The 21,790-nt window shown below is 43.3% G+C and overlaps 3 protein-coding genes across 7 annotated transcripts in view; all 3 read left to right on the top strand.

Moving 5' to 3' along the window:
* The window catches only part of LOC126567854 (A disintegrin and metalloproteinase with thrombospondin motifs 1), a 321,278-nt gene that overhangs the window by 189,660 nt on the left and 109,828 nt on the right, over nt 1–21,790 (top strand). The window lies entirely within an intron of this gene.
* LOC126568278 (eukaryotic translation initiation factor 3 subunit M) overlaps nt 1–21,790 on the top strand; it is a 464,890-nt gene that overhangs the window by 436,056 nt on the left and 7,044 nt on the right. The gene's annotated exons all lie outside the window — the stretch shown is intronic.
* On the top strand, nt 6,497–7,918 carry LOC126568237 (uncharacterized). Its single transcript, XM_050224683.1, has 3 exons — nt 6,497–7,265; nt 7,332–7,512; nt 7,570–7,918. The coding sequence occupies exons 1-3, from the start codon at nt 6,497–6,499 to the stop codon at nt 7,916–7,918; spliced, it is 1,299 nt and encodes a 432-aa protein (XP_050080640.1).

The following is a 21,790-nucleotide window of genomic DNA, read 5'->3' as shown; positions in this document are numbered from 1 at the left end:
AACATCCTATAATGACCCATCGAGCGCTGTGTGCTAGTTAGAGAGCTTTGGCGTTGCATTAAGAACTATAGTTTCACTTAAAACATTCCTAATAATTCTTAGTTACAATTTTCACTGCCCTTTGAAAGCGGGGAGTTGAATATTTTTGCCTTCCAGCTACACACCCGATATAGATTAACAAATAATTTTAAATTCTAAAATAGATTCAAGCAACTGGTGCACATTCGGTGGCGTAGATTCCCACACTCGATTCACACATTCTTACGGTGATGTAACGTGTGTCACTTTCCCACCGTGGTGACCGTACAAAAGTGAAGGCACCCTCCGGGGCGCCCTATTACTGTATCCCGTACTAAGCCCTCCATTTCTCCCACGTGCTATCCTTTTACGGTACATATATCTCACCTCGATGCGGACCGGGACAACAATATCTTGCTGTATTCAATTGAAGCCGGCCCTCGTTAATGGCGAATCGATTCCAACGGATCGATCGGAATGGTAGATTGTATCTGCGTATGGTAAGGTTGAGGTTAATGTTGTGTGTCGCTTTTTACGCATAAAAATATGAATAAAAATGATCCATCTCCATCGATTTTTCGAGCAATGGACGTAAGTGACATAAGCCGTGCCTAAGTCGTTGATCGTGGTGCTTCTCTTTCTTCTTCTTTTGCTATAATTCATCTACCAAGTGGCAGGATTCATCATAAAACAAATTGCACCTAATTCGTTTTGTTCACCAACTGCTGAAAAACAATAGAAATGAGGTTGCACTCGACAGAACTCGTGTGCAACGATGCACTTACTGCACTCACAGTGCAAGTTTTTTTTTGCTGTTACTCAGTTTGGTGACGTGTTTTGGTGGTAAGTGATATATTTCTCACCTTCACCAAAACAGGACTCGTCAGAGGGTAAACGGCTGACCGTACCCACACACGCCACACTAAGCCACGGCACGGCAAATCGCATTTCTGGGGGTGCATTTCTTCGGCCACCACTCGCGGGTGTGGTACCGTGTGGCGTAACGTACGCGTGCGTGCTTGCAGGTGTGTTTCTGCTTTGGCGCCCACTTTCACCCTCCCAACGCTAAGCCACCGCCAACAAAATATGAGCTTTAAGGGCTTATGCTTGCGTTTGTTTTGTTGCACTTTTGTGCATGTTTGCACTTTTGTATGACATAAACCGCGACCAGCAGAATGCATTCGGCAGCAGAACATAACGCAAAATGGGAGCGCAGCTAGTCAGCCCAGAAAGTGATTATTATCGAACACGGGTCGGTATCTGTGTCACGATAAACGATCTCCTGGCTCCCCGTTTTGACGGCAGGCACTTGCACTGTAAGAAATGCCAGCGTACTGTGTGCGATCGCGTTTTTAATGTATGCAAGTAATTGAGCCATGAATAGAGTCGGTGGTATTAGATATTAGATAATTTCCCTAATGGAGCAGAAAATTGTCATCCGTGTGGACTGGGTTGGTTTTCTTTTAGCATGGTTTTAATTTATCCCGGCAAAGTGCAGAAGCAATAAAGAATGTTAAATAATCAATCAGCCGGGCATGAAATGCGCCATCGGAACAATGTTGATCAATTTGTTGATTGGTGATTTGGCGTGTTTGGAAGGTGGTGAGCAAAGTGTTGCTTGTACGTTGTGTGTTGTAGCTTTTTTTGGGAAAGAAGCGTTAGCGAGTGAGGTAAAATGAGCAGGAGATTCTGGTATGTACCTCTGTACTCACTTCTAATAATGATTTGATTTGTATTGGTAACCTGGTAGCGATCAGCGCCAAGTTCAACTTCGTTCAGAAAATTCGTATGCCTAGGAAACAGAGGAAGCAGCCTGTGCCAAAACCCCCTAATCAATGATGTTTGTACTGTCCTTCCATCTGATTATATCCTCTGTTTTGCCGATCACTCAAAAATCTTCTATTCTATATCCTCTCCTTCTAACTGTGTCATTTTTCAATCGATCCTTGATCGTTTATATGTGGTGCAATCAAAACAGCCTCTCCCTTTGTCCTATTAAATATAATGTTATTACGTCTACTCGTTCCCGTAGCACTTCTGTATATCCTTATTTTCTGGACCATGTTTGGTTACAAGTGTTTCAGTGATTAAGGACTTGGGCATCTCATCACATTGACTCCATAGTCAGCAAGTCAAGAAGAACTCTAGGAGGTCCTTCATTAGGTATTTCCATCTCCCAATCCTCATTGCTTGCCGCACTTCTCCTTGATTACATCGTTGCCCCCGCTTTATCTCAGCAATATCCCACCGTATGTTCCTTGTCGCTTGTCGTTGCCAGTTTAGCCAAAGGCGAATTGATCAAAGAAATGAAATATGAAATAAAGGTAACGCATCTAGCGCCATCTCTTCATCGCTTCCTAATCGCTTCTTAAACACTATTTTCGCTTGGAGTCTCTGCATAAAATATGCTAAAAAACTAATAATCGAGATCCGGGATGAAGGATCCTATATTAGATCTGAGACTTGGAATGTGAAATTTGGAATTTTGATCCTTGATCAGAATCCGCGATGGGGTGGACTCAGTGGCGAGTAAACTAAGTGGTTGCGAGGGCCCCGAGCTGAATGGCCAGTAGCGGAATCTAACGGTGGGCGGAGCAGATAGATGCTTCGTAAAAGGGTTCTTCAAAAAAGGGATCCCGAGGTAACAGGGGCCAAATTAGAGGCCTCGTTAAAAGAAAGGGCTTGAGATTACCACTCCTCCAACTCATTCAGGACCCTATCCCCCATGCCCTCTCTTGTAAAATGGCTCTCTGTTTGTAAAATGGCAGCATCCTTGATCTGCGATCCCGGATGCCGGATCTTTGATCCCATCAAAGAGAGAGAGAGAGAACGAGAGAGAGAGAGAGACAGAGAGATAAAGAGAGAGAAAAGCGAAGCAAAAAAAAGTTTAATTAGATCATACGGATGCCGATTTGGAGCAGTCCTATGCTCCAGTGGTAAACACTATTATGCAGGCGTCTGCTTTATCGAATCTGTTGCATGGTAGCGATATCAAATAGAAACACATATCATTCAATATATGTCTCCGTGTAAGAAGATGCCCCGCCTAATATTGAATAGAGTTATTAGTCTGAGTGTAACGAATAAATTTAATAGCTTTATGTATTACTGAAAACATAATTTCAAAGGTAATGTTTTCGTAAAGCTGTTGGTGTCAAGATAAATGAAAACTTAGCATTAAATTACGCTAAACGCGAGATGCTTCCACGTTCCTCAATTTCTACACCCTGCACCTAATCCATGAGAGTGCATAAATCTTTTCCCATTAATTCGCGCGCGTTTCCGGAAATGGTCACAATGTCCTTGGGTAAGCTGAAGCTGATCTTCGTCTGCTAGAATATCAGCGATGAGCGAGAGAAAGATTGTATCGTCATTTACCATGGGACTATAAATCATAAGAGGCCTCGATGCATTTACTTGCACGGCAGCGCAGCCACATCACACGCAAGGTGGTTCTTCCTGTTTGGGACAAGCTGCAAGCTTCTTTCTGTGTTGTAGGACTGTCCGCTTCTTGGTGTTGATTTATCACAATCTGCACTTGAATACGACGATGATTATGTCATAACTGTTGAGAGTTGTAATAAAAAAAAGGAGTCAGAATAATTCTTCTAATTTTATTAATTTTGATTTTAATAGCTAGCCAACTTCAATTATTTATTGTCAGGTGCGTTACATGTTATCAGCTGCACTAGATCTTCTTGGGCCTAGTATAACAAGCACCCCCGTTGTGTCCTCTGCGAATCGTATCGTATTTCTTCAATGTAAACGATCAATCAATTATACACGCACAATTTGCCATACAGCCGTATCAGATAGGGTTTTCGCCTTAGACAAACAAGACATGTAAGGCGGGCACTTAGCGTGGTGGCCTATTTAACTTAAAATGGTGTGCTGATTATGTCATTCGATGATTTTACCGATCAATTATGCACGGGGGTGGGGATTCTTTTGGACTGGCCGGAACATGGACCTAACCGTGGGAATGTACAAGGAACCCAAATGTGTGGTAGGATCGGAGCAAAATCTCTCCTTCTGCCAAACGGAACCTTACTGTGTTGTCCATTGATCGTCGAACGACGTACGCCTTGCGAACCGAAGGTCGTCACTTGTATGACCGTCAAAAATCGTGCTCACATATGGCATCGGTTCGGTCGGAAATTGGTTCGGTTAATTTGTTCTAAATTGAAAACATATTATGTCACGGCAATGATTGGACCTGCCCGGTGCTACTACTCCTACGAGCGCAAAAAGGAAGGTGTGTGTGTTTCTGCCGGGGTGGACGCAGTATTGATCTATGATTAATGATTCGGACGCATGGTGAGCGATTTTACCGGACCGGTACGCGATCCTCGCGAGTCCTTGGACTGTTGGCGAGAGTGTGCACGCGAGTAGAGCTGACTTTGGCATTGGGGAAGGTTTTTGTCGTACTGCTGAACTGGGGGACGCTTTTTGGAAACGGCCAGCGTGAGCTTGTAATGCTCGATTGAGCTGCTCCACAGCTTTAAACTTGAACTTCAGAACACTCTTTTCGAGCCACAAACCTTGGCGGAAATGATTAGCTGTCGCTTTGGACTGGCGATCGTACTGAGAGAGGCGTTGCGACTCGACATCAAACAACTTACCACGGAAATGGGAAACCGAATCGGGTTCCGAGAGTGTTAATAGGATACATGCTGCGAGCGTGTCGTGGTATCCGGAGGCACGAGTCACCACCGCGCGATCGCAAAACCGGGTCCGTTTTGATGACAGACACTTTCGATGCGATTCGATATGCGTACCATTTGGTGGAAGAAGGTGAAGAGGTTTTGTCATTTTCACCTTTTGCACTTGTTCGGACCGATTCGGGTGGCGTGCTTTAAACGTGCCCTTGACAGTGACAGAGGCTATATAGACGGAGTCGTCGTGTGTGCGACCCGTTTGATTACATTCTTCTGCGTGAATTGGCGAAGGTTTGTGGTCTTCTAGACTAAATGCATCCTTATAGGGACGCTAAACGGTCATGTTCGTGCGTGACCCTATGCATGTCGCAGATTGTTTGTGCAAGAATTTGGCAAGTATAATATTTGAAGTAGCCGTGGACAATTCGACAATTTAATTATGACGCAAGGTTAGCGCAAGGTAAGGCGTCGTGATTTGTAGGAATGCTTGAACATATGGGTTGTTCAATATTGAGAGCTATGCTGAAGAACTACAGACCTTAAGAACATATTTAATAGCATTCTTTTGGTCGTCCTTGTGATCTGGAAAACCGTTTCTCTGATCCTGGGAGTCGATTGGCGTTATTTAAAAGTAGGGGAAACAGGCTCAACTTAAACTGATTGAAGTTCCTAAGGTTCTGGCCCGGTGATCAAGGAAGTAGTGGCGCAGTTGTTTTTTACATCGCAAGACCTCGTACCGAATCCTGTCCGAACATTCTGCCTATACGCAAGACTTAATATCCAGCTACGAGTAAAACAGGCCAATAGGCAGGGCAAAGTTCTCTCGAGGTTGTAGTGTAAAGTAAGAAGAAAGAGAACAGCAACAATTCCAGGATACATCACCAGGTTCCAGATTGTTCTTCTTCTGTTACCTTTGGCTTTACATCTTCGAGGTCAGTACTATCTCAGTGTTATCCGTTTAAGGCGGGGCACCATGCCCTGAAGACTGTCCGATTCTCACGGACTATAACTTCTTCGTGCCTCAGACCTGTCACTGGATTCACTGGACGCTACAAAGGTATAACTTCAATGACAAGCCTCCTGTGTATGTCCAAATACTCCACACAGCGCCACGCTGAGACACCTTGGTTAGAGGTGTCTGACGTATACGATCACACAACGATTAAGTACCTGCCACGTCTACTTCTCCCAAGCCCCGCCAAGCTGGATCGGAGTTTCCCCCCGGACCAGAACTACGCTAGTGTGCTGCTGCTCCTTATTCTAGCAGTCTAGCAATCAGGTCGAAGGAACATCAGGCTAGACCGCTGTGATCTACCAAATGAGCCTCAATTTCCTGGAACATCCTGTGGGAAAACAGGGGAAACAAAGCATCGTTGTTTCAGCAGCGAAGCACCGCCCAGCTAGTCGCTCCTGCCTTCACTTGTGTCTTACTCAGGGTACTCGGCAAATCTCGGTTACTTACTCAGGCTGAGTCGGCAAATTGAAACGGCAAAAAATGTTTCTTCAACTCAATTTTGGATGAGATTTTTGTAAACAACATGGTCCGAGTTATGTGGAATTATTGAGGAAATAAATTTAACAAAATCTCTGTTTCTTATAAAGAGAATAAAAAAGGAAAAATATTCTCTCTACTTGGCTATATAGGTATTTTCGTAGAAAGTTATGGCAATTTCTCTGTACTGTATATTATCAGAATAAAAACATAGTAGGGCTTCGCAGCAATTGGTTCCCCCATCCAATGCATCACAGTACCCTTTGCGTGCGAAAAATTGCCCTTTACTCGATTGACCAACAACTCGAACCATGCAGTCCGCTACGAAATGTCAACCGAAAGTTTAGTTCGTCCCGGTTTGACGACGCCCTACGTCGGCAGCCTGCCAGAAATCAAGTTGCGCCTGCGCAAGAAAGTTCCCAAACTCACCGCGAACGATGTCCGGCGGGCACGAATACTGTACTACGAAGCGATTGCCAGCGAACTGTACGAGGAAGGCTTCGTAAATGGGGCTTTCCTGCTGCTGCATCTGATCGAGTACGAAGATGCTAACGTTGGCCGCACATCGTACGCGTCGGTGGAAGGTAGAAGGCTACGGAACAACGAAAAGTTGCTGAACTATTTGGGTGGTGCGCTGGCCAGCGCTGAAGGTAGGAAACGCGAACAAGAGTACGAGCGGGAAGTGAGTGAGCTGCTAGCGATTGCCCGCCATTTGGAACCGGATCAGGAGAAACGATGGCTAGCGCGGCAATTCTTCCTAATTGCGTTGGATCGATGTGTCGATTGTGGTACAGGGTCGCGTGTGAAGATTGAGTCACTGGTGCGGTATTATTTTGCAAAGTTTCAAATCGATCAGCAGCGATATCTAGTGCCAATGAAGATGCTGGAGCAAGCTGATGAAGATCTGGATTCGCTAGAGGCTGGTGGAGATGAGGCAGAAAATTGCAAAACGCTCGAGGAGGATGGCGAATCGCTATCGATCGCCATTAACTCTTTACTGTTTGTGTGTAATCGGAAGCTTGCGGAAGAGACGGCAGCCTCTCCAGCGTGGATGGCGGAACAGTACATAAGAGACGCTCACAAGGCAGCTCTGAAAAGTTAGCATACTTCGGCATGGTCAGTGTTTGAAGTTGACTAATTCAAAGCATTATTTATTTTGACAGCCTTCAAAACATCCATTATGGCAGAGTCCTATCAAGCTTATGGAGACTATCTTGCGAAAAAGGGATCTCTTGAGGAGGCCCTGCAGATGTACCGAGACGGTTTGCAACAGGCTGAGTTGAATGGCGAAATGCAGGACCTTGCCTGTTCGGTCGCCTTAGCTCAGGCAGTCTGCTATCACAAGTAAGTGTTGCTAGTGTACAAATCTAGAATTGAATTTCTCATCAAAGTTCTTCTTAGACTTGGTCAATTGGTAAAATGTGATTCAATGCTCCGTCGGGTGGATCGCATGACGAAATCCTCAGAACATTCGCTAAACCGAGGGCACTATTATCTAACATCAGCTATCCTGCAGCAGGAAAACGCCAAAGCAGATAACGTCCAGATGCTGCAGCTGATGGAGCAGTTGTGTATGGCGGCACAAATTTTCGAACAGTTCGGCCGGATGGATAAGTCACTCGAGGCACGCTGTCTCGAGGGACTGTTGCGAGCCGAGCCCTCCTTTGCCGAGTACGCCAACCTGTTTCCGTCGGCCATTAGCACCTCCGACGAGGCGTTGTACCGGGTGATCGATCGTGTCGGTTTCTAGACATCTTTTTTGTTTCTGATGATGCCAAAGTTTGCTCGGTACTCCCTGTTTCTATTGCGTTGTTTTTGTGATGTGAGTTTTATTATCTCTCGCTCTCTCACTCGGATGGGTAGTAAAATTCCAACAGGCATCAATTAATTAATCAAACAAGATCAACACCTGGCACAGCAGGCGTACAAAGGAATTGGATGGCTATTTTATTCGTTTGAGCAGTATCACTTAAGACACAAACACCACAAACTCCGAGAGAAATGGTACTGGTTTTAGCGTTTATTTTTTTCGAGCAAGTTCATTCGCCCAAATCGATCCGTACGCAATCTTCTCGACTACAGCTGGTCCCTTGGTTACTGATACCATCAAAAAGTCTTAAAATTGGCGGGGGTCATCGATCGAAACGGTACGGGTTTTCCTTTCCTGCTTGATGAAGATCAACATCAGTGTGGTTCCTCCCATTCAAAGGAAGAAAAAAAACTCCCTCCTGTGGACTTTCTTGTCAGACTTGAGGCCTCCCTTCAGTACGAGAAGCTTTTGCATCCTTCCAGCGACGTTGGTGGCATCTCTAAGTTGTCTTTACTATTCCAATTAGCATCAGTGATCGCCGGTTCGGAACGATTCCGCTTTTGCTAATTTGTTTCCCCCCCCCCCCCCCGCAACTCCTTGATATTTCTCTCCCAACCCGTGCTTCCCATGAGATTATGATGAAGATGACGAAGTTTATGATGATGATCGCTACGATATGATGTCTCAGAGTGGGGAAATAAAAGGGAATCGGCGATGGTGATGAATCAATTCGAAGTTTTTGGTTTTGTTTTCGCATCCCAGGTACTGGTTGATCCTCTGTGGCAAACGAAGCAATTAGCGTAGAGCTTTGAAATAATGTGATCCATTCCAGATCGTTTGGCCTATCAGGCGATCAGCGGTGCGCTTTTTTTTTGTGGGTGAGTTGTCGAAATATAAAAAAATGTCATTTTTGTGTAGGCTGTGTCATCAAATATGATGTCGAAATTTGGCGAAGTTTGATTGTCCGATTGTATAACAAACGGACATCCAATTAGCAAAACAAAACCCAAACGATGATTATGTCATCCGCAAAAAGGAGTCACCCCGTGAAGGTGCATGTGCATGGGCCGATGGCTCGTTGAGTGCATTTTCTCAAGTGGATGAACCTTCCGAAACACACCCTGTCCAGGGATTAATATTTGTTTGCTTGTTTTGTTTTTTCCGTTCTGCACAGCAGTTGGTATCTTTGTACTTGGGGTCTGCTAGTTGCAGCTTTCGCTTGTGCCTCGATGTTACGTATTCAGTACCGATCGAGCCGTCGTGCACTGTCGCTTAGCTGCAACAGCACTGTTGTGCACTTTTCCATGGTGTTTTTCTTTCGGCAGGGCTACAGAGGGCTTCAGCCGTGTGCTCCAGTTTCTGCAGAATTGTTATTGTGCAGCCTCCGACCGACCATTGCGAGGGTCGGCTTTGGGATAAGTTTGTTATTTTTGGGGCGTGTTTGGGGGCGAATACGAGCCGTACCTTCACCTTCGAGAATGGCATTGCAGGAATTGGTAAGTGATTGCTTTTCTGCAAGTGACTGTTTGTTGCGAGAAGAAATTGCGATAATGAAAACAATGCAACACGATTCGAATTGTTCGAACGAACGCGATCGTGCTTTATTGGGGCGTTATTGTTGGAGTACGATTTTCGTGAGGTATGAAAAATTTGGTAGATAAATGAAAATAGATAAATGTACTTCATATGCGTGTGTCTGTGTTTGATTTTGTGAAGAAATTAATCCAATTTATTTGAGGTTATCTTTTGGTGCGTGAAATGATAAAAGGTCAGCTGGAGAGAAAGCAAGCAGAAAGCACCAACCTTATCTGATTGTAAGCAGCAAATCAAACGAGTTGACCCAAATGTGATCCAGCTCCTCCAGACTTCAGCCTGTAAGGTAATTTCTCGGGACAACTGAATGACGTAGACAAAAGACAGACAAAATTTTACACATCGAAGACATCTGCCGCCCTATCGGCTGGGTTGGGAAATATGTCACCAAATGAGTTGGTGAACAAGAAAAAAAAAACTCCATACCAACACCACCAAGAATCAGGTTCAGGCCTAAGAGTTCCCAGTGTTGCCCTCCAATGGTGGGCAGCAGGGTTGGAGCCAGATATTATCGCTCGTACTGTTTGGTATTGCTGTTGTTGTTTGCTCGTTTTACCTTCCCAAAACAGCTCGTAAAAAAAAGCGATGCTCCGCTGCTCATAAGAAAGAGCCTGAAGATTCGCTTTGAAGCGAATCTTATGCAAATTTATTCTAATAATCATCATCACAACAACTTCGACGCTCAAGCGGGACGAAGGAAGGGTCCCATCTTTGCCGTAGCAAGAATTGGATACCTTTTGCTTCCTATCGCTCCGTGTGTCTCCGTTTGCTTGTGGTCGTTTGAGGGGATTTTATTGGAAGGTGGAAAAATAAAAGAAACAATCGTTAGCAAACAGACTTTTCTCTCCCGATGAGCAGAAGCAAAAAGCAGCAGGTTGGGATGGTTGACAATGCACAGAAAAAAAAGCTTCCTTTGCTTCTTCCGGCCAGTTTCAGGGGGTAGTTTGACAGCTTCTTATCACCTGATTTTTGTTGCGAGGTAGTTGCTGGAGACGAAATTTTGCGGGAATATCGGGACCGGTGTTTCGGGTCCACATGGGATACTATAAATGGGTTTCCACAGTATGGAAAAAAGGGTAATGATTGAAAGATAGTACAATGCAATATTTATGAAAGAGAATAATATTTATGGAAGAGAAATAATAAAATAATGTGATGAAAAACGTAAAATCCTACTAAGTCAGTCAAACCAACCAGTTAATGCTCAGTATAAAGCATAGTTTTATTGGGGTCAGGGGTGAGACATCTGTCGTAATGCTGAATGATTCTAATAATTATTTTTCAATCATTTTTTAATGTTACATATTACATTTCAAAGCGAGAAAATTTCATAAACACTCATGAGAAGCTGAAATTTTGATTGTGAAATCTCTCTTGGCCTGCGGCCAAGACAGAGGCCAGAGGCGACAGTGGCGACGGCATTCACATGGGAGGACCAGGACTCCAAAGCAATCCCAGCCGTCCTCTCGTAATGAGGCTTGACCATCCAATTACGTGGATCAACAAGTCTAGTGGTCGAAGGGCGGCGTGACATAGCAGGTCGCCGATTGTAGGTCCTTCTAAATAATTTTAACCTCTTTTGCACCTTTTGCATTAAACACCGACCCTCTTTTGTAAAGATCGGCATTGCTGTCGCCACCACCACCAGACCACATAAAATCTATCAAATGATAATCAATATTAAAGATTTTGAATGCACAATAAATAGTTAATAGTTCCCCTAAAAGCGCGCTGCCAATCCTCTGGTGGGGTGTAGGTTGATAGAACTGTTCGTTCAACCTCATCCGGATAACGTAACTAGAGGAGGTGAAATAAGCTTCGAAAGCTCTACAAATGCAAATTGGGAAGCTTTCATTCATACTGTTTCTCACCACTGGCCGGCACAGGAACAAATGTTAGCCCTCACTAAAACCGATGAACATTGAAAAATGTTTTCAATTAAATTTGATCATGATTTGGATGAACATAAAAAACATGGAAACAGTTTTGGATTTTTGCGGCAATAATATATAAGCTAAGGATATGCTTTATTGCAACACTCCTTACAGGTATGACTCATCCGGAAGTTCTATCTTGATTCAAAAATATAGTAAGAGTTAACAACAGTCGATCAAAAGTGGTGCCTTATCTACCTTTCCGAAATGAGGCAACCCATCCGTTGAGCATTGAAAGGGAAGCAAAACAGCGAAAAAAAGCAGTCAAACCATCATCGATGTGACGCTGGCAGTCGCCAAATTGTCTCCCGTTGTCGATTTCCAAACCGATCGTTCCTGCTCAACTACGGGACTTTGGTTATTCTTTTTTTTTTTCGTTGGATTCCTTGTGCTCCATCCAATCGAACCCATGATAACAACGGTTGTCAAATGCCACCAAGCAATCAATCGTCTCCAGCAGCAGATGGTAGATGGTTTTCTTGGAAGCAAGGAGATTTTCCGTTTGCAGATTGTACGTTCGGTTGGATGTTGCTTTAATTGATTTTACACGATCGATGTACGCGTTCGTCCTCAGCAAAATGGGTTGCTGCAGAACTCCCCGAAGCAGCAGGTCCCGAACCGAAGGGAAGGCTGATGTCCGTATGGTTGCCGCACCGGGCACAGCATGATGTCATGCTGGGGGTCCACCGACCAAATCTGTGCCTGTGGCAGCTTTCTGCAGGCCCCGGGCTCAGACTTCTTCATTTGGCATTTTTATTTGCGATGGGGCGGGTGGGTTTTTTTATTATGTTCCCCGACCGTCATGCCAGAATGAAGGAGAAGTACAACAACAACAAAAAAGCACAACAAACACACTCGCGGGAGTGTAAGATAAACATCATGGCAGCAGTGTGGAACAAAGACGGGCACAGATCAGAGCGAAAGCTTATGCGAAAGCAATAAAATGTTTATCAGCTTCATTTGCATAATTCTTACCACCCCGTGTGAGTTTGTCTGTTTGTGTGTGTGTTGCTCTTGGTGTTGGGAGGTTGTAGTTTTTTTTTCACTTCGATTTCAGCTCACCCGAGCAGGCCAAAACTCTCCTTTTCTTTTCCACGGCGAGCGGCTTTCTCGCTTGCCGTGCGGTTTTGAATTAATATTGGCCCGCTTTTTGAACCATAGACGATAGACAGATTCGAGCCGGTTGATGTTAGAAATCGGATCGGAGACGATTGTATGTGGTGCTCATCTTAAAATCCATCGGAATTGAACGTTCTGAACGCACACCAACAGCCAGCAGAAAAAAAATGTACTAAAATCGTTCAAGTTAGTATGGATTAGGATAGTAAGTGTGATACCTGCGCAGGGGGGATGTTGCTCATCGTTTTGAAGCCCCCTAGCTTAGGATCGTTAGCCACCACTTGAAGTATGCAATTATGATAAATATTCACTGAGCTACTCTCACCAATTAGACAGCCAAACGTGATGCTGATGGTAGCAAACAGTTCCCTAACTGCCCGACAGGATAATCCTTACGTTATGTGCCATTCCCGGAAGCTTAGTGGCCTCGGCAAAGTGGTAGCTGGGGCCGTTGGTTTGCAAGCTTTCCTTAAGCTTTAAAAGGTTTCTGCTGTTTGTTAGCTAATGTACGGTGTTTGTGTGCGGAAGTAGCCGCTTATCTGCTGACCGGTGTTGCACGGGTTGACGAACTCCTAGCTGCATCGTAAAAGTAGGCGACCGACCAGCATCTAATCGGGGCGTGTTGCAGTATCGCGATCGTGACCTTCACCTTTTTGACAGCACTTTATGATCGCTGGTTGGAAGATGATTTAAATGCGACCGGAAGCTGGTGTGCAACCAAATGCATCCGTATCGTTTAATCGAGCTTTAAATGATTTGCGATAAAAATGACAACATTCGTATGGTGGAGGATTGTAATCCTCGGATATTAATTTCGGAATTTATTTTATTCTGAAGGTTGCATGAGTTTAATAGAACTATAAAATGTTCATCACGGCTCAGAAAGACAGCTGCTCGGTTTCCCTAAAAAAAGAGTAATTAGGCAAAACATTTCACACCAGCACTTTAGGGAGAGAAAATCGTGACCGCTGCAAGACTACAACCCGCCAAAGAAACATAACGAGACGCTACTTGCAATTTGATGTAAAATAACGATCACGTTATGTAAATGTATGATCGCGTTCCTTTCTTCTGGCCGTGTCTAATGTCGCCAGAAACCGGTAAAAAAAAACCGAATACAGAAAAAAAAAACAAACGAATAAATGGGAAATTCTTGTGAAAGGTGATGTTACCGTGTCGCGTTGAACATGACGAGTATTTCACCGTGCCCGGTTGATTCAGTTAATGATGGGACGGCGTGATTTTGCATGACTTGTGCAGTGTCGCAAAGCGTACGTACGCGCCTGCGGTGAAGTGCTTTTACATAATGATCAACGATGCGATGTTACAGTAGCGATATGCAAAATGGGGGCCCATTTGAAGGGGACGTAGGATTTTTGCATATGCTTCTAATATTTTGATGGAATAGATTAGATGGAGATTGTTTTTGCAAAGGATTTGGAGAAACCTTTGCTGGCTTGGAAAATATCTTAAGCTCTAGCACTGGAAATTACATGACAGCATGAAGTTCTTAGAGCGTGTAGCTTTAACAGATGCGAGACAATCGACAGTCAAACGATACTGAGCGCATTTAGCGTGTGAAGTTGAATTCTCGATCACTTGAATTTAGTTAATCGTCGGACGGATGGATCCTGAAGAGATTAACAATATAATGTGAATATTATCATGATTTTTACAGGCATGACTGATCAGTAAAATTCTTGTATTTTTCAGCTATTGACCCTCAAGGGTGCCGAAATAGCTTTAAGTAGATACTCCAACTAAGTATCAGGACAGAAGAGCTATAAATGATTATCAGAGAATTGAAAAAGAAAACTTTAATGCAATGCTGTTATAAATCAATATGAATATTTTTGATGACATAGATATCGGTTGAAGGTCTTACTTAATAGGAGTAGCTGGATTGGAGATGGCGAAGAAAATGTCTGGTAGGGATTTTCTAGGCAGGTGATCTTAACGTTGAAGTCGTCCAGAACTTCACTTGTTTGGAGTCGTTTAATCAAAAATATTAATTACTGCTTACAATTCCTTCAGAGACGTGGACTCTTCATATAGTTACTCTAGCTTGCGATCAAGAGGAAAATCATGAAAAGAAGAATTTAGGTCCCATATTATTGACAGACTTCAATAATCTTAGTCTTAGTCTTTTACTTGAAAAATTTCGAACATTTTCTTTGTAGACATTTTTTAATATGTTTTCCAGTGGTAGAAATCTTTATGAATAATCTCAATGGGGCAATTGGGTAGCGGACAAAATCTCTATCTGTAGGCAGGTCACATGTACAAAGAAGATTGATCGTTGGAGTGAGTAACAATTAAAATATTGGATCACTTGTGATGGAACTTGGATGTATCTAACAAACGAAACCAATTTGACTCAATTTTTAATTTTTGAGCACTAACAAGCTAAACTTTTACTCATACTCACTCAACTACTACTCTAGCCTCGTAAATATATTAGCCTAGTCCACAATGTTGACGCTATCTTTCGCGAATCAATCATCTCTATCGTATCCTTATCATCCATCATACTTCGACAGGCAACTTAGTACTTCTGCTACGAGTCGGATGCGTCGCACTATTGAATTGTACAGTAATTCCGATATTTTTAACCAGCTTACCTCATATGATGTGTTTATTTTCTCAGCTGTGTCGTCTGCCGTTGGTTGCTGTTGCTTTTCTCCTCCCGTTCGTGCGCCCTAATGCTGATTAATTGCTGACGCGTCACATCATTCGGCGTTGCGGTTTTTATCCATCCTGCCACATTTGTCAACTGGCAGCATTCTTCCCACAAGACGCATCGTTTGCCCACGCTGGGGGCGATTAAGTATGCTGCTGCGCATCATAGATCAACCTTCTCCGCAGAACCATCACGCGCGGTATGGTAATACAGCAAGCGACGAACCGTTCCCCCCTAGGCGAACCGCGTTTTCGACTGAGGGACAGCGTTTATGCGCATATATGATATATTTTCTGCTAATTCTCATCGATCAGCGCTTTTCGCTAATGGGCCGATAAACGTCGTCGTCGGTGGTATGTCCGTTGCCGGTGTTGGTATTAGGCGCCAGGCCTTTGGAGTATTGTTTGCCGACAAACGGCTAGCGGTCGCTCGAAAAAAAAAAACACTGCTCGAAATATTCGCACAACCGATGCCGATTATTGACTTATGGTTCATCCGGCAGTTCATGGATAGTGCGCCGTTGTTTGTGGTCTGTGTTTAGGAAGCAACACCCCAGGGGGGCACTTCCGTTGGCATTACCCCGGCGGGTTGAATGTCGAGTGTCGAGAACGCCTATGGTGGTCTTACATTTGTACGCACGCAAACGTGGGGCTTTTGTTTTTCGAACCCGCCCGCGAAACGGCCTTCATTAATAAAATGCTGATAAATCTGTTTCGCTTTGATAAGAGCAAATTAATCATAACTTTTTTCCTGCTCCTAACCAGTGGGTCCATTAGTGGCGAATAGCGGACAAATGCGGGGAGGACAAATGTGAGAATGGGAACTGTGAGGTACATCATGTTCTTGAAAAGTTTGTTCTCCGTAAGCGGGAAAAAGAAAGAAAGAGAGAAAACGAAAGAAAGGGTTGAAGGTGGGGGTAAATGAGGGGCAAAGATAAGATAGCGTTCTATCGACAGCATCCAATCGAGCAACATCTCGCCCTGGGGCACGATGCACTGCTTATAGAGAGCTTTAGATCAAGTGCTATGCTACACTGCTCACTTGGTGGAGTGTAAGAGATTTGCGTAATGATGTGCAAATGCCTCACACTGTTGGCTGTACCCTTAGACCCCGGGACCCCGGGTCGCCTACTTGTCCTGGCATGTTTTTGTAAGCAGTCGGCTGCTTGCCGCTTCCTGGGTTTTGTGAAACAAATCTATCTTGTTTGCACCCGCGTTACTCTCTGGAGACCACAAGAGAGGAGGGTAGAGTGTAATGTGGGTTGATGCTGGGTTGAAAGCTACGTACTGGCTGCTAGTTGGTGGCAAGATAAATCGATCCGATAGCAGGAACACATCTCTATCGGCCGAGGGAGTAGATAAGATGGTGCACAGGGTGAAAATGAAAACGGTTTTGTTAGGTGGTTGTTGCTTAGAAAACTAGAAAAAGGGTTTTGCTTGTAGATTTCATTATTGTTTTTATAGAAATGCTATAAAAATGGTTATAGTGAAACTCAGTGTTGGTTAATATTTTAGTAGATATACGTACCACGTTTATATAATCATTATCCGATTATTATTCAAGTCGTATGCGAAACTCCAACAACAAGTCCTGTAGATAAAATATTAAAGCAATTTAATTTTATTAAAAATGCTACTATAATTTACCATTTGCGAATAAATCAGAAACCCCGTTCCGCTGTAGTGAGGGAAAACGTTCCCGCAGTGAATTAATTTATCGTTCATATAACTTAATCAAAATTTTGTCATAATTTTGATTGTGATTGTGTCTGATTGTGAACCCCGAACCGAACCGAACCGTATGTTTTACCAAGTGTGCGACAAGATTCTAATGGCTCCAGGCCTAGCAAGTGACAGCGTACGGGATACGACGGCACCGCTGAGCCAGAAGTGCCAAATACATTGCGCACGACACAGCGAGTGAAAGTCCTCTGAATCCGCACCACCATTGCTGTAGCTCGCACGCTAGAGGGAGGCCAAATTACTGATCCAACAATGAGCTGACCAGGGAAACGCACAGAGACTTCAAGAACTTGATATCCGCCGATCAGTCCGCTTATAGGAAGATCCGGCTCTGGGATAGATGAGGGAATAGGCCTAGGCGATAAAAAGAGCTTAAGATTGCGTAGCACCGTGTGAAAAATCGGTCTGCTCAGAGGGATGCAATGACAGTCAAAGGTATTGAACTACCAAGGAGAAGGACCAGTTGCTTGAGACCCCGAAGTAACTGCAGAAGCCGCAAACAAACTTGCTTAATATTCAGCAAAAAAAGATCTCACATTTCAGAGCGAATAACAATACGGCACTGGACCGTCATAATTAATTATAAATAAATTTCGGAGCGAATCAATTACCGCTCCAAGGGACATTAAGGAGGAAATGTGATATGAATTTCTTTGATTATTATCAAACAACAGATTCTAAAATTTTAGCACAAACACATGAAGAAGAACGAATGGAGTCCCTTTTTTGAAAACCTACTGGGCAGATATTACCGGGCCTTCACAACTACGTGTTGGCACGTTCCAGATTATTTACCAATTTGAGTTAAGATTAGTACAAGTATGATTATTGGCAACGATAAGAGAAGCAATAGCCGGAATTGCTCATCGAGACGCTTCTCATATTTTCATTTCTTTTTCTATTACCGGATAATTTGCACAATTCACTTAATGACGAATTTATACATCGTTCGTTTGTGCGATTTTTTCCAATTCGCCAAGACGAATTAATGATTTGAAGACCCATGACAGCCGACAAGTTATATTAGCACCTATTACACCTGTACAACCGGGCAAAGGTGCCATACTTCAAGGCCATTTCGTAGAAGAAAATGTATTGTAGTCAGGGAGAATGTTGAGCATTGCTATCTTAAGTTATTCGCAATATGAATACATACGGCTGTCAATGGAATAAAAAGATTTTAGGTTTTCGGAATTCGGAGCATGCATGCATTCCATGCATCCCGGAGTTTGCGGGCACAAAGGAAGGTTCTACCGCACCTTGACTGACTTGAGTGATAAATAAATAAAAACTTAGCAAAGTGCTCTATTATAATCCTAAATACTGTAATCCTAAGTAATAAAGCATCTGGCCCAATTTATATTTATGTACTAAATTATACTTAATTATGACGGCTCTCCACCTTATTGTCAACAGCCCAGTTAATATGTTTAATAATTGAAACGGTGAAAACACCAAAATAATATCTAGCTTAGCTTACAATTTATATCTCCTTCATACTCCTAACACGAGTGAAACTAATGAGCTTATCGCTGGAAAATAAGGAAAATTGCCGCCTCATTTACAATGATTTATCGGTCGTGCCTTTTGTCTCCCAGCGCTTATGCAATGGCGAAAAGTTCGCCTTCATTGATCCGCAGTTTAGGTTTTATCTTTACGGTGTATGTCAACCAAAGCCAACCCGCACCTCGAAGGTACGCACGCAAGGTGACCGAGTGTTCACAAAGGGCGAAGAAAGAAAAAGCTGAACGGGTGCCGTTTTCCAAGGGACTTGCATGCATGCTTTCGGGCGCAATAATGCCATTAGAGCATCGCTTGTTGAAATTACTTTCTAGCATGATCAATCATTTATCATGGCACGGTTTATGGCGCGTTCGATCGGTTTTTACCGTAAGCCGCACTGTAAGAAACGGAGACAAACGACTCAAACGAGAGCACAAGACACGAACACACCGTGTCGCATAGATGGTAATAGATTTAAGGTTTCTTTTAATAATTTGCCTACCTATTGCAACCGAATCCCTTAAAGGGACACAATATAGGGTAGAAGGCCACCCGGTGCGTTCGGTATGCACTGAAACTGGGCGTAGATCCTGAGCAAAGCTAAAAAAAAAACATTCCACTTTAATATGCGTGTCTAAGGGTGAACCAGTTCATGATCCCGAGTTGACAAGTTATGCCACTATCCGGCTCGTAGGGGTTGTCTTGCACAACACTTGATTGGTATCTCTCTTGAGGGCGGCCATCTCACTTATCTTGTCGATATTTACTCCAAACTGTCGATATGGAATGGAACGCTGATTTTTTGTTCTTTATTCTTTATTCGTTACACCCCGTTGGCGAATGATTTGTCGTAATTAATAGTGCGTCCAATTCAATTGACATGTTCTCCCGTTTCGCGGTCTGTTGGAAAGTGCGTCATCCAAGCCAAACGCTGGAAGTGCGTCAAAGAGGCAGTAATTTGGGTGCAAGAATCCGTGGCGACGAAAAGCGCTAATGGCAAGAATTTAGGCAGCGACGACGGCTGAAATCGTGTAGCGAGTACGATAAGTGTGTAATTTTCGATAGCAAGAACTTATAGTGACGTGCTGGTGTGCTTGGGTGCGCAATTTTGCAAAAGGGGGTCAAATTCTGCGTCTGAAAGAGATAAAACCTATAATTTGCCATTGACGGTAGTTCATGCCGATTGCGTACAGTGTAAGAAGCATTTTTTTACATTGGTAAAATTTAAATCACTTAAAATGATATGATGTTTGTGGTAAAGTGTGTTCGTCAAAAAATAATGTTAAACCATTGCCAAGAGACAGTGTCACAAGCAACAAGATCGATGATGTTTGCTGTGGCATTTTCTCCAATGTAACCAGGCATTGATTGATTTCTGCTGTAAGTTAAACCGTCCATCGACAACGCTCGTAGTTCGTGATCACTTTAATGGTCCATTTAAGAGTGCTTACCGTTAAATCACTCTTTCCCGAGTGGCGCCACTGAAATTCCCAGTTTTCACCTTCCACAGCAAACAGCACAGGAACGATCGGGATGCGTAATGCTCGGTCGCCGTTCGACAAACGTATCAGACACACGGTTCGCTATTTACTTTCGAACCCGTGACATGCGAGCGAGGCTTTTAAATGAAGGTTTTGTTTTTGAGGGCTGAAGAAAAGCGAATAGAGGGGTTGAAAATGTGCCAACTGTGTGACACTTCATGACCGGAGGTAGTCTCATTTATTTCACCTCGGAAATGATGCTGAGCGTCGAACGTGTTGAACGTTATTTGGTTCAATATATCGATATTATGTAACGTGACAAAGAAGGTGCCTTTCGATGGCGATTTGGAAAACGCTGGTAGTGTGATGAGTGTTTAAAGAAATAAATTGTGACGTGAAGACTTTTTTCAAACCAAACAAATGCAATGCAATTCTATAGGGTCTTGCATGTGATTAAAATTTTATTGTAGCAATTCGGTCAGCCCGTCCTTCTTGAAATAGAAAAAGCTAAGTTTTTGAAAGTTTCTTGAATGTTTTTTTTTGTTTGATAATCTATTAGACCATTGTGACCTTATAAAAGCTTAGTTTTATCAGATAGAAAACTGTGTAAAACCATCCTTTGAGCTAAAGAAAAATCTGAGTCGGATTCAATGCCTTGTCGTAACTGTAGGACCTGAAAGGCCTTCGCAACTACGACTCAACTTCGGGTTGTTTTGTTTCTTCTGAATAATTTTCCCCGTCCCAATAAGTGCAACATTGTATAATATATTAACCCACTTTACCCTTTTTTTATTTCACACCATAAATAATGCAATAAGTTCAATACTTTGAAGCTCCGTCTGTATGCTTCGGGACCAAAACCGTACCACGATCGAGGAAAACTCTTTTCTCTCCAAACCGCCATCGCGATGGAACAAAGGTAGCCACAGCCACACACCGTACCGCTGTAGCTCACTTGACAAGTTGGTCCGGCAAGACTAAAGACAAGATTTCATTGCTTTACCGCCCAGTTCGTGCGGCTGTCAATCGCTCGCAAAACAATATGCAATCGGAGCTGTTTTAGTACGCGCGCCGAACCGTAGGTGATCAAATTTCTTCGATGCATGTGGAGTAAAAAAGCAAAGGGCTTATGGGCATGCGAGAATACCGTCCCATCGGTCTGTGTGGTTCCGTGGAAGGGTGCAGTGGTGTTTTGTAGGTGGTGTACTTTAAGATGTATTTATGCATGTTTTTTTGAGATCCCGCGTGTGCGATATGTGTGCCCCAGTGTGTGTGGTGCCGTATGCACATATATGTGCGATGCGATATCCTTGAGAGAGAGAGAAAGGGGCGAGAATTTGGGAAATTCGAAATTAATTGTAAAGTCGTGAGGGTTGATTTTGTCGGTGTGGGATGGTTTGGAACCGAATTGCGCTAAGTGCATAATGAGTTACGTAAGTGGACGGCGTGCGGTTGTATTAGATAATTGTTCCGTAATGGAAGTAAATGTAATCGGAATGAAGATAGATAGTGGTAAAAGATCTTTTTAACGTTTTTGATTCGATTTTGAGATTAAACCTTTCAGTACGAGGGTTACAATTTGAAGATAAGTAAATGCGTGATCGAATATTTTAATGAATGTAATGAAATAATGATACCAAATTGTATACTTTTAGGCGAAATTAGGTATTAAAGATCGATTTAAAAATCATGTAGGATTTTTAGTTTGTCATATTTGGTTTAAAGCCCAATGATATTCATTTGAGTGGTGGTGAATTATG

Source organism: Anopheles maculipalpis, chromosome 2RL, assembly GCF_943734695.1.
Source record: "Anopheles maculipalpis chromosome 2RL, idAnoMacuDA_375_x, whole genome shotgun sequence".
NCBI lineage: Eukaryota > Metazoa > Arthropoda > Insecta > Diptera > Culicidae > Anopheles > Anopheles maculipalpis.
Note: the sequence above shows the minus strand (reverse complement) of the source record. Positions and strands in the feature narration are given on the sequence as shown.

Coding starts and splice junctions, on each gene's coding strand:
- LOC126568237 (XM_050224683.1), top strand. CDS start 6,497: ATGTCAACCGAAAGTTTAGTTCGTCCCGGTTTGACGACGCCCTACGTC. Junction 7,266..7,331: donor TCACAAGGCAGCTCTGAAAA/GTTAGCATACTT, acceptor TTATTTTGACAG/CCTTCAAAACATCCATTATG. Junction 7,513..7,569: donor CAGGCAGTCTGCTATCACAA/GTAAGTGTTGCT, acceptor AGTTCTTCTTAG/ACTTGGTCAATTGGTAAAAT.